This window comes from Prionailurus viverrinus, chromosome B2 (assembly GCF_022837055.1).
Source record: "Prionailurus viverrinus isolate Anna chromosome B2, UM_Priviv_1.0, whole genome shotgun sequence".
Taxonomy (NCBI): Eukaryota; Metazoa; Chordata; class Mammalia; order Carnivora; family Felidae; genus Prionailurus; species Prionailurus viverrinus.
In genome coordinates this window covers 94,831,787-94,845,314 of record NC_062565.1, presented here as the reverse complement: position 1 = coordinate 94,845,314, position 13,528 = coordinate 94,831,787, and the positions used below count along the sequence as shown (strand labels likewise).

Genomic DNA, 13,528 nt, shown 5'->3' with positions numbered 1-13,528 from the left:
TTAGTGCATATATTAAAATTTTTTTAATGTTTATTTTTGAGAGAGAGAGAGAAACAGAGCGTGAACATGAGAGAGGCAGAGAGAGGGAGACACAGAGTCTGAAGCAGGCTCCAGCCTCTGAGCTGTCAGCACAAAGCCTGACACGGGGCTCAAACCCACGAACTGGGAGATCATGACCTGAGCCAAAGTCGGATGCTCAACCGACTGAGCCACCCAGGTGCCCTTGTGCATATATTTAAAGAGTCAAAAGATTCTACAAAGCTTGTGGTAGAAAAATAGTCTCTGCACTCTTTCTGACTGCGACCAACCTTAATATTCTCTCCTGTGGCCCTGAATAGTATAGTGTGCCTCCTCCTCTTGGAAACTATTCTGGCCATGAACCATGATTCTGCCTAGGCCCAGACTACTATGATGGAATTAATTCAACAGCTGGGCCACTTGACTCCATCAGTTGAAGGAAACTGGGCTGGTGAAAATGTGTTGCTGCAGAACTGAGTAGTTGCCAGCAAATACATGGGACAGTAAAGCCAAGGGCTCCTTAGTTGGAAGAAACCTTGTATGAGGAGCCAAGAGCCCCAAGACTTTTCTTACAAAAGGAGAGAGCTGTTGACTGTATGCTTTCTAGGCTGGTTACCCTCACGAAGGACTTCTCATATTTCTTCATTCATTTGCTCTTTCAACAGTTCTTGAATACCTACTGTGTGCTGAGCACTTTGATATTGTGGGATAGAGCCATGAATATGACTGACTGGTCCTGGTCCCCAAACTTCTAAGGAAGACAGGAAAGTTAACAGGCAGTGGTAACACAGTGTAATGAATGTCAACATAGAAAAGGGAGATGCTATGGAAGTCCTAGCAGGGGCCCCATCATCACTTGGGACATTGGAAGAGGTATCCCAGGGACATACCACATGAGCTAAGTCCAGAAGGACCAACAGAAGTTAGACTGGTGAATGTCGCAGTTGTGGGGTTGGCAGAGGGGGTGGGGAAGAGAGTTTTGACTCAATGGAATAGACTGATGAAGGCTTAGAGATGAAAGCACGCTACATTAGAGTGGTGAGCTTAACTGGTGTTCAGGTACCCCTGGGGGTTCATGGAAACTTCCCAAAGGTCTTTGGCATGGATAGTTACAGGGATCACTTTCCAGACCTTTAGCTACTATATGTACTTTTTTTTCAAGATTATGTGCTCAAGGAACATTCTGTAGTAGATATCCTGCCCTTCCCACCTTCACCTTCAAAATCACTCTTCCACCACTTTTTTTTTTTAATTTTTTTTTTCAATGTTTATTTATTTTTTTTGGGACAGAGAGAGACAGAGCATGAACGGGGGAGGGGCAGAGAGAGAGGGAGACACAGAATCGGAAACAGGCTCCAGGCTCTGAGCCATCAGCCCAGAGCCCGACACGGGGCTCGAACTCACGGACCGCGAGATCGTGACCTGGCCGAAGTCGGACGCTTAACCGACTGCGCCACCCAGGCGCCCCATTCTTCCACCACTTTTTGAATGAAGTACATTTTGTGCTCAGCCTTCCTGAATATTGCCAAGGCACATTGTTAAGGGTGGCCTGGGGTAGTGTCAAACAAAAGAGCAATTCAAAGTATTAGTGTGTGCAAAGACTCTGTCACTCAGTACCCACCATAAAATCATGGCAGGATTTTGTAGACTTTTCCCTGCCTTACACATATTGCTGTTAGGGGTGAGGTAATTAAACTGAGTTGGTTTGTTCCAAACTCAGCAAAATTATAAAAGTGAGGCAATAGGAGTGATGGAATATTTGTTTGATTATGTCGCCTATAGCATCCCCCAACCACCGTCTGACAATTCACTGCCTCTAACAGAGGTCTGTGAGAGCAAAGCAAAGAACATTAGTAAAAAATACTGAAGGCAATGTTGACTTATTTCACCCAGGTGACAAAATCAGGGTGAGACCTGTATCTTACCTGTCTATCTCAGGAAAAGGAGGAAATGGGTAGTGACTGCTAATGGGTACTGGGTGTCTTTTTGGGGAAATGAAAATGTTCTAAAATTGATTGTGGTGATGATGATTGCACAACTCTGTGAATACACTAAAAACCACTAAGGTGTATACTTTAGTATACGCTAAAGTGTATACTTTACACTTTGTGTATTGTATGGATTGTATGGCATGTGAATTGTATGGCATTATACTTCAAATAAATATACATCTATATTGTGACACCCCTCCAAAAAAGGAAACATTCTCTTGACTCTCCTCCCCAATCTTTATAAACTGTTAACTCTGTAGTTAGCTCTTAACTATTTCAATGGATATAAAAATTTAGTTTCCTCAAATCTAAATAATGTACTATTGTTGCTACTTCTTGATTTTTCAGTTTTAGGCATTACCAATTGACTTTATGGAACATAAGGTTATTTGCTCTCTTTTCCAATCCCGCCTCCTTTTATCCTATCACGTATAAGCACTTTTCTGTCACACCTTTCCAATATAGTTGTTGTAATTTTAGTTAGATCATTTTTTAGTATTTTAATATTTAAATTATATTTATACTGTTTATAGTAGTACCAAATAGTTTGTTATAGTTACTTCTCTTTATCACATAGCATTTTGTTTTTCATGTAGTCAAGAATTGCATTAAAAAATATCAAGATAATTGTAGATTCTTAAGTACCTGTAAGAAGTAATACAGAGAAATCCCCTTACCTATTGCCCAGTTTCCCTCACTGGCAACATTTTACAAAATTATAGTATAATATCATGACCAAGATATTTATACTGACATCATCTTTCTTGTTCAGATTTCCCTAGTTTTACTTGTTTATCTGTACCCAGTTTTACTTGTGTGTGTATATGTATAGCACTATACAGTTTTATTACCTGTGTAGGTCTATGTGCCCACTACCACAGTCAATATTCTGAACATTTCCACCTCCACAAAGATGTTTCGTTTTGCTTTTCTTTCATAACCATACTTTTTCTCCCCTTCACTCCATGCCTAACCCTCGACAATCACTAATCTACACTCCATCATTTTAAGAATGTTATATAAATGGAATTATATTGCATGGAACCTTTAGGCTTTTATATGTTCATCATATTCCATGGAGATTGATCTAAGTTGTTGTATGTGTCAATAGTTTGTTCCTTTATATTGTTGACTGGTATTCCTTGGCGTAGATGTACTACTGGTTGTATAACCATTGAAGGACATCTGGGTCATATCCTGTTTGGAGCTATCTCGAATAAAGCTGCTATAAACAGCTATAGTGTACTAGTGAACCTGTATTAGTGTACAGGTTTTTGTGTGAACATAAAAGTTTTCACTTCTCTGGAATAAAGGCCCAAGAATGCAGTTGCTAGGTTATATGGTAGTTTCATGTTTAGTTTTAACGTTTATTTATTTTTGGGACAGAGAGAGATAGAGCATGAACGGGGGAGGGGCAGAGAGAGAGGGAGACACAGAATCGGAAACAGGCTCCAGGCTCTGAGCCATCAGCCCAGAGCCTGACGCGGGGCTCGAACTCACAGACCACGAGATCGTGACCTGGCTGAAGTCGGACGCTTAACCGACTGCGCCACCCAGGCGCCTCTCATGTTTAGTTTTAAAATGCACTGCCTAACTTTTGCAGAGTGCCTGCATCATTTTATACCTCCGGCAGCAATGTATGAGTGATCTAGTTTTTCAGCATCTTCACCAGCATTTGATGTTATTACTGTTTTTTTATTTCATCTGTTATGATGTGTGCAGTTGCTATCTCATTGTGGTTTTAATTTGCATTTGCCTAATTGACATCTTTTCATGTCCTTTTTTGCTATCTGTATATCTTTCCTTCTTTTTCTTTCTTAAAGTTTTTATTTAAATTTCAATTAGTTAACCTACAGTGTTCTATTAGTTTCAGATGTACAATATAGTGATTCAGCACTTCCATAAAATACCTAGTGCTCATTACAGGTGCCCTCCTTAATCCCCATCGCCTTTTTAACCCATCCCCCCACCCACCTCCCCTCTCATAGCTATCAGTTTGTTCTTTATACTTAAGAGTCTGTTTCTCGGTTCTGTTTTTTCCCTTGCTTGTTTTGTTTCTTGAATCCACATAGGAGTGAAATCATGCTAATTGTCTTCCTCTGACTTATTTTGCTTAGCATAATATTCTTTAGCTCCATCCACATTGTTGCAAATGGCAAGATTTTATTCTTTTTTATTGCTCAGTAATATTCCATTGTAGACACACACACACACACACACACACACACACACACACCCACCCCCACCCACATGTTTATCTATTCATCAGTTGATGGACACTTGGGCTGTTTCCATAATTTGGCTATTATAGATAATGCTGCTATAAACATCAGGGTGCATGTATCCCTTTGAATTGGTATTTTTGTATTTTTTGGGTAATTTTGCTATCTATATCTTTTGACATGTCAACCTATATCTTTCGACATCTTTTTTTAGTGTTTTATTTGTTTTTGAGAGAGAGAGACAGAGAGAGAGTGTGATTGGGAATGAGAGAGAGGGAGACACAGAATCTGAAGCAGGCTCTAGGCTCTGAGCTGCCAGCACAGAGCCCGTTGCGGGGCTCGAACCCACGAACTGTGAGGTCATGACCTGAGCAGAAGTCAGACGCTTAACTGACTGCCCCAGGCGCCCCAATTGCATTGTCCTTTTTAAAAAAACAGTACCCTGTTCTTGTTTAAAGGGTGCAGTCAATATTTCTCTCTCTGAGAGTATTAAATATAACTTTTTCTTTTGCAGTTTTTCCTTCAATATCCATGGTTCCTTTTTTTCTCTTGCTATTTATTTATTTATTTATTTATTTATTTATTTAGTATTTTGTCTTTCAGACTAGATGCATTTGTCAAATATTTGGTGGAACTGGGAAAAGCTCTTTGAAAGCTCTGTTTAAATGAAGGAGGTTTATTCACTGTGGACTTCAGTGTAGGGTAATATGCTTGGGCATTTGCCTTTAGGATTCTTTCTGCTGTCAATTTCTTTAGGCATTTACTCTCAAGTTGGTCAGATTCCTCAGAGAAAGCTCTAACAGTTTCCAGGAGGAAACTGGATACTGGGTAGAGGAAAATGCTTTGGGATTTCAGTATTCAGTGTGTGTAAACTTGCACTTCATCTCCCATTTTCAGTATGATACTCTTGCTTCATTGTGCCTGGTGTCTCTCTTATGTAGAGACTGTTTTCATGCCTCTTGTGTTCTCTCAGATGGGGAGGGGCAGTTATTGGCCTTGAAGAGTTCAGGAGGGATGGTAATTTAAGGGTCTAAATCTTATTTAGGTCTGCTAATACACCCCTATTTTAAGAGATGCAAAGTGCTTACTACTGATTTTGAGCCTTTTGGGATTTCAGTGATCTGAATCACCTTCTTGGCTTTCTCTACTGCTGGTTTAGGATTCAGCTTTTTGTTCTGATAACTCTGACAAAAGCTTTTAGCTTCCAAAACTTGTTGCTATTTAGTCTCTTTTTTATCTTAAGATAAAGATCTATCTTTTAAGAAAAAGTACTCTTTATTGTCATTTCAATGGAGTTTGGGGAAGAAATAGAAATTGATGCATATGTTCAAGCTGCCATCTTAAAACAAGTTTCATGATACATTTTTTTAATGGAAAAAAGTCATTTGAAAAATGCATGGATTGGGGCGCCTGGGTGGTTTAGTTGGTTGGGCATCCGACTTTGGCTTAGGTCATGATCTCATGGTTTGTGAGTTCCAGCCCCACATCGGGCTCACTGCTGTCAGCATGGGGCTCACTTGGGAACTGCTGTCTCCCCACCACCACCAAATAAATAAAACATTAAAAAAATGCATGGATGGCGTAGTCCAAAGTTATAATATTGACTATCTTTGAGTGGTAGATTTATAGGTGTTTTATCTTCCGTATATATTATTATTTATGTATGTTACATGCATTACTTGTAAAAGACATGAGGTAAAGATTATGGTGCCTACTGTGTTAATTACTTTTTTACTCATGTTTGCTTCTGGGGAAGGAAAAGTATCCAGTACCTTTTCTTTAGAGACAAGCTATGCATAGAGTCCAGGATCATCTAGGAAGCAGAGTATTTGATGAGCCTAAGTCTAGGACCCTTAACTATTTTGATCTATGGAATGCTTGATTTTGAAGTACATAAAGTACATGGTGTGTAACCTACATCTGGATGCATAGTTTTTCCCCATATAAAAATATAGGAAAATGTAGGGGCTTTCATTTTAATTTAATCTTTAGTGTGTGTATCATGCTCACATTTGAGATGTAATAGCATTATTTATCTGCTGGTTTTATATGAAACACTCCTTGCACAAATGTTAAGTAACTCCATGGCTGCACAGATACACTGGCTGGCTGTGAATGGGCGGACAGAACTACTCCATGACCTTGTACAACACGTCAGTGACGTCGATGTTGAGGATGCGATGGGGCAGACAGCACTGCATGTGGCCTGCCAGAATGGTCACAAGACGGTAAATTCATCCCTGAGGACTTTAAATTGCATGTATTTATTTTTGAAAACTTTGAATTTATGAAAAGTTTTTCACTGTGCATAATTGGGAACATGAAGCACCATAGCAAAATCTTATGCATTATATGGACTTATGATTAATATATTCTTTGTGTATAAAAGGAATAGAAAACAGTGCTTTTAAATCTGTTTAAAATATTTGGATTTCAAATTTATTTCTGCTTCATAGATTTTCACTAAAATTTTAAGTGTATGTTCGCATGTAATTTTAAGTAATAATGTTCTTATTCTCAGTCTTATTACATAACTTTTTCATATTTTATTTTTTACCATTAAGCCCCAGTTACTGGGATTAGATAGTAAGAAAGTGAACACTGACATTACTTAAATAGTTCAGCTTGGATTATCATATTTTTCTGCTGTCTTGGAATATGCTGCAAGACTAGAGTGATGGTTTTCATTCTTTCTTAGAGTTCTAAAATCATGTATTTGTTTTATGTCAGTACTTTCCTGTTACTCCCATGTACAAAGCCTTTAGCTTTATAAATTGCTAATAGTTGGGGTGCCTTGGTGGCTTAGTTGGTTGAGTGTGCAACTTTGACTCAGGTCATGATCTTGCAGTTCATGAGTTTGAGCCCCACATCGGGCTTGCTGCTGTCAGCGCAGAGCGCACTTGAGATCCTCTGTCTCCCGCTTTGTGGTCCCTCCCCCACTTGCACTCTCTTTTTCTCTCTCTTGAAAATAAATAAATATTGGGGTGCCTGGGTGGCGCAGTCGGTTAAGCGTCCGACTTCAGCCAGGTCACGGTCTCACGGTCCGGGAGTTCGAGCCCCGCATCAGGCTCTGGGCTGATGGCTCAGAGCCTGGAGCCTGTTTCCGATTCTGTGTCTCCCTCTCTCTCTGCCCCTCCCCCGTTCATGCTCTATCTCTCTCTGTCCCAAAAATAAATAAATGTTGAAAAAAAAAAAAAAAGAAAATAAATAAATATTTAAAAAATCTTTAAAAAAATAAAAAAAAATTTTGCTAATAGTTTTCTCTTTCATTAGGAGAACTGCTGCCTATGTAAAAATTGTTAGCTTAAGATTTTAATATTTGCTTTGCTATAATTTTCTATCCTGGTTACTTTTGAGTTTTTTTTCATATTTAACATTATTGATAATACAGTGTTACTTATTTACTTGTTAACTACAACAATAACAACAGCAAAAACCAGCCAAAAAAAAAAAAATCACCAGTAACTGCAAAGATACATAAATTAGTGTGTTTATTATTTTGTACATACTCTCTCTGAGTCTTTATGTTGGGAGAATTTGGATTTTCATCTCTGCAAATACTTTTCCTTAATTTGGGTTCAGGATGTAGGATCCTTCATGTTTAGAGGCTTTATGTATGACTATAATTCACAGAATATTGCACTTCTTTAGGATAGGCCGAGTGTGACATTGCTATGTTTTATAAGAATTGGATAAAAGGAGGGATATAGGATTTTTGTTTTCTTTACTAGAATTTCTTCTGGACACCAATTGTTCATTTTTATTTTATTTTTTTTGGTCTTTCATCATCTGAAAACTGACCCAGTATTTCCTTCTCATTAGTTTTTACTTTCTGAGAGTCAGTACTATTCATTGAAAAAGCATTCTGTGTGGAAAAAAAAAAAAATGATCTGAAATGCTCTAATGTGGTGGAATGGCCCAGGTTTTAAAAAAAATTTTTTTTTTCAACGTTTATTTATTTTTGGGACAGAGAGAGACAGAGCATGAACGGGGGAGGGGCAGAGAGAGAGGGAGACACAGAATCGGAAACAGGCTCCAGGCTCCGAGCCATCAGCCCAGAGCCCGACGCGGGGCTCGAACTCCCGGACTGTGAGATCGTGACCTGGCTGAAGTCGTACGCCCAACCGACTGCGCCACCCAGGCGCCCCGGCCCAGGTTTTTAAAGAACTGTTGTGTATTAGAGAAGGGGTCCTGCTGGCAGCTGTCATAGGACAGAAAAGCACCCACTTTAATACAAACATTCTCTGTTATAACAGATTGGAGTGTCATTTACTAAGATTATAAACCCTACCTGTTGCCCATAACTTTTGTATAAAACACTGGAATTCTGATCAGAAGAGATCTACAAAACCCAATTTTACTTGCCTTGAGCCAGTGAAGAAATAAGAATTACTAAGAAAACCTTATTTCAAAACGTGTATTACAGGCTGCATTAAAAATTTAGAATTGCCTTCTGAAGTTATTGAAGAATAGTTAGTATAAGTATAATATACTCCATATGGTTTACAACCTAAAGCAGGTGTGGTGAAGGAAGGGAGAATTCCTCATAGTCAAATGCCTTTGAAGAATTATATTCTCAGAAGATTTATAGGGGGCCTGACTTCACTACAATGATGAGTTTCACAGAGTGAGATTTTGCAGATATAGAGGAGGAAGGGTGCAAAAGCCATGTTGATTTGTGGTTGATTGTATTGGTGAGTGAGATTCCATTCTGTTATAGTTGGTCAGTTATAATTATCTGCAAAGATCATGAACAGAGAAAGTATGTTTAGCACTGACTATTTTGTGAATCATTGTATGCATCTTTAATTCTTCAATTAGGGCAAGAAAGAATCTTGAAAAATTAGTCTATCTCTTAGCTTCCAGGCTGAAATATACCTTTAAAAATCTTTGTTGGTAGTTGTGCTAATATTACCTGTGTCTCATAATTACTTACATATTTCTGGGACATGTTCAAATCTCAGTGGATGAGCATATGATATGATTATTACAGGGTAGGGATTATTGATTTTTTTTTAACTCTTTGTATATTTTTCCCTACGTTGAACACTGAGTCTAAAATGCTTTGTCAGGTATCCTAGTGACTTATTTTAGCAGCAAGAGAAAAATGGCCTTTTTATTGTCTCCAAGTAGCCAGTTCATGCATAAATTTATTAAAAGGTCTTCAAAACTTGGTTCCATGTAGACATATAACAGTGCGTGTAGGTTTCAGGATTTATATTTAAACTTAAAAACTTACATATTGTTTATATATATTTTACAGAATAAAATAGAAAACTTTAAAGGGCAAAAGCTCCATTTAAAATTATTTTTAAAAGATATTAGCACTTTTCAAATTAAAGAGGCAGATATGCTAATCCTCTGAAATTTACTTTCTCACTCCATTTTAGGGTAAATCTCAGGAGTACATGGAAAGATCCTGATCAACTGGTTAAGAACTCTAAAGCTTTGTAGAATTTGTCATTGAATACTGCATTCTTGCTTTGATGACAAGAAATGCTGTTCAGATATGCATTATTTTTTTAAAAGACAAAAGATTTGGAAGAAAGATTCATTTTTGTTATAACTAAGAAATTGAATAATCTTTGCCATGATTTCATATAGATGCATTGGTTTCGGTAGTGGTAAACCAAGATAAAGGTGTCAGCATCTTACTGAAAGAAAGTGGCTTGCTTGCAGTCTGACCATTTTTTTGTTCTTGCAACAGAGTAGCACTATGATTTTAAACTACTTCTGTTCTGATTTAGAAATGATCAGGTGAAAGATGATCATAATAACTCCTTAATATTTTAATTTTCTATAACTTTCCTTAGGTCAGCTGTTATTAGTTGTATGGTTTGTCTTGGGATATTGATTTTATTTTATTTTTTATTTTTTATTTTTTTTTAAAGATGGCAGCTAGCAGAGGTCAGCTCCCTCACCTCTACAGTTCTTCCATCATTGCCTTTTATTTTTTTTAACGTTTATTTATTTTTGAGACAGAGAGAGACGGAGCATGAATGGGGGAGGGTCAGAGAGAGGGAGACACAGAATCTGAAACAGGCTCCAGGCTCTGAGCTGTCAGCACAGAGCCTGACGCGGGCTCGAACTCATGGACTGCGAGATCACGACCTGAGCTGAAGTCGGATGCTTAACCCACTGAGCCACCCAGGCGCCCCGGGATATTGATTTTAAAAATCACTTTAGAGTTTGGTTATTCAGCTGGCCTAGTATATAGTCTTTGGCAACTTTTTCTTCCCTTGCCCTTATCTACCTCCTAAGGTATATTCTGTTTACTGATTATGTAATTAGGAAATTGTTGTCAACACTTTGGAAGACATTTCAGAGCGATAATAGAATTGGTATTGTTATTACATTTATTGTTTATTTTTACTATCATTATTAATATGGATGATGTGATTCTGCAAGGAAAGGTAGAAAACATTCTCTGAACCCTTAATTCATTTACTCTTGTATGGTAAGCTAGGACCAGTGTGTTTGATTTTTAATCTCAGTTTTAGAAAGTATAATAAAACATAATATTATTCTACATAGATATAATTGACACCAATTTTTTTGGCCATAAATGGAACTTACTTTTTGATACTTTTTCTCTTCGTCATTAGTTTTTTAAGATGTATTAATGTGTTAAATTGCCACAAAAGGTTGATTACTGGTTTCCTAGAATAACTTGGATTTAGAAGCCCTAGGAAATTGTCAAATGGTTTAATCTCAATTTATATAAATTAGAGTATACAGCAGGATTAGTTTATGGACTAATTTCACTTCACTTAATTTTTATTTTTAACTTTATACTCCTAAATTTATATAGCTAAATATGAAGCTTGACAATATAAAATGATAGTTGAACCCTGCTTAGAGTAGATTTAAGCCCTTGAAACTTAAAAACATTGTTTGACACTGACATTATAGACTATCTTTGATAGAACTGACTGCATGTTTTACTGAAATTGTAAGCTTGTTAAGGAATAATGTTTGCCTACTTTCAGTCCGCTCTGTTGATACCTTTCAGTCAGCTTCCAAGCTTTTCATCTAGAGAATTACAGGACAGCCATGCAAACTTAATTGAAAGCTTTTACAAAAACATTCGTTGGGTTCAGCCTTGAGTCACAAAGGTAGATAGATTAACATTTTGGATTGTATTTTTAGGTTCAGAGTAATTTTATCTATTCTAATGTTAGAATTCTCCTTTAATCACTTCTGGGAAATGTGAGCAAATAATAGAAAGTTCTGTTACTGTGATTTTCAAACACAACTGGAAAATAATGAGTTTTACTAGATGTTTACTAGATGTTTTCATATGACTTCAAAGTTTTGATAGGTTTAGGTGGACAGTTTTCTATAGAAAACCTATATAAATCAGTCATTGATTAGTGAGTCGGCCATTTTTTCTTGGTGCGTAAGTTATTTGTACATTGCTGTCAAGTCATGTCATCAGAATTATTTTTAATAAAAGATAAAGATGCTTTTTTGTTGTTGTTTGGTCTTCTTTTAGGTAGTAATGATACCATAACTCAGATTTTTACTTGTAGTTTTAATATTGAATATCTGTTTCTTTTTACTTTGATCAGTGTTGTTTAGAGAGTTGACATTGATAAAGTAGAGCTGCCTTGGATTTCTTGCTTTGTAATTTATCAGTGTATTGGGCACAGGTGGTCTTGGTTAGTCACTGCCTTCAATTAAATGACTTTTGAGATTGACCCAAACATTAGCTTTTGCACATTAGTTTTCCACTTAGAATATTGTTGTATCACTTGAAAGGTCATGAACAGTCTGTTGAAGATGTGTTGTTTCTTTTCAAGAATTTCTTTAAGCCATAGGAAAATCCCCTTTCAGTGCTTTTTTTTTTTTCAACATTCCTTCCCAGCACTTTCTTATACTGTAAGGAGGAAGGACCCCCCATTGTAGATTATCTAGGAATAGGAGAATTGTTTTGTTTTGTTTGCTGGGGGGGGGGGGTTGTTGGACAGGGAATTTGAAGTTTTGATTATTATTTTTATTATTTTTTAATGTTCTTTTATTTTTGAGAGCAAGTGAGGGAGGAGCAGAGTAAGAGGGAGACAGAGGATCCAAAGTGGGCTCTGCCCTGACAGCAGAGAGTCTGATACAGGGCTCAGACTCACAAGCTGTGAAATCATGACCTGAGCTACAGTTAGACACAACCAACGAGCCACCCAGGAGCCCCTAAAGTTTTGATTATTTTAAAAGCATATTTTGATGATCTGTGTTAGGCAAATAAAATGATTTCAGTTCAGTGTCATTCCTAAAATTATGTATTATGTTAAATTGGAAAATGTAGACAACCAGTTATCATTCAGGATATTTATGTTGGTATGCTTTTATATGTCTGCATTTTATACTGTAAGCTGCTGAGCTTAATTTTTTTCAAGTAAGTGAGAAGTCACAAAATTTTGAAAACAGAAGAACTTAGGACTGTTGTAAACCACAGGTCTTTTTTAAACTTCATGGTTTATAGTCACAATACAATAGACACAATGCAGTTTTTACAGAAGTATTTGTATATAGGGGTACAGGTGTGAGGAATTTGCTAAAGCACATTGACTCCAAATCTCTCGTAGAGAATCTTGTTAATTTTTCTGCATATCACTAGTTACTGTCTAGCACAGTACATATTTTATTTGTTTTGTCTCTTGGTCTTCCTTTTCTGCTAGAACATAAACTTCATGAGGGCAAAGATTTTTGTTCATTGCTGTAACTCCAGCATCTAGAGTCGTCTCCAGTACATAATAGACATTGGATTTTTTTTTTTTTTAAAGATGGAATGGACAAGACAAACACAGTACTATTTCAGCCAGTTTTTTCCTGCCATTTTCTTTCCATTTCTGAATGTCACTTTAAAATTTTGTGCCTTTAAGTGTTGTACATAGTGCTGATTCTTATAAAAGTTCGGGTTTAATTTGTTTCTACTGGTGAAAATCTCTGGTTTTGAGACCTGTTAGGGATTTTAGTTGTTAAATCTAGAATTATTTTCTTCAATTATGTTTTTCCTTATGCTTCTGTATAATTTAAAGTCCTCTAGTAGAGAGCTTTCATGTATTTATTTTAGTTTAATAAACACGCAGAGTTTCCTCCACCTGAGTTTTACTAGTTTCAAAGTTATTTTGCCCTTTGTATACATACAAGTAGTTCTACATAGACTGAAAATATTTTTTAAAAACTGTGATTTAGGTTATCTGTGACTTTCTTGCTCCTCCTCCTCTTCCATTTAACTGGTGATTGAATTCTAAATTATCCTTTCTCCTCCTGTTTCAGAGCTTTTACAAAAAGCAGTCTGTA

The 13,528-nt window shown here is 36.9% G+C and overlaps 1 protein-coding gene across 4 annotated transcripts in view; it reads left to right on the top strand.

The window, feature by feature from the left end:
• The window catches only part of HACE1 (HECT domain and ankyrin repeat containing E3 ubiquitin protein ligase 1), a 122,142-nt gene that overhangs the window by 19,328 nt on the left and 89,286 nt on the right, over positions 1–13,528 (top strand). For 3 of the 4 annotated variants that reach the window (XM_047858730.1, XM_047858729.1, XM_047858731.1), the window contains exon 6: positions 6,328–6,459. In XM_047858730.1, coding sequence (XP_047714686.1) covers positions 6,328–6,459 — 132 coding nt within the window. Of the gene's footprint in view, positions 1–6,327; positions 6,460–13,528 lie in introns of those variants that run through there. The other variant, XM_047858732.1, reaches the window with a different exon arrangement.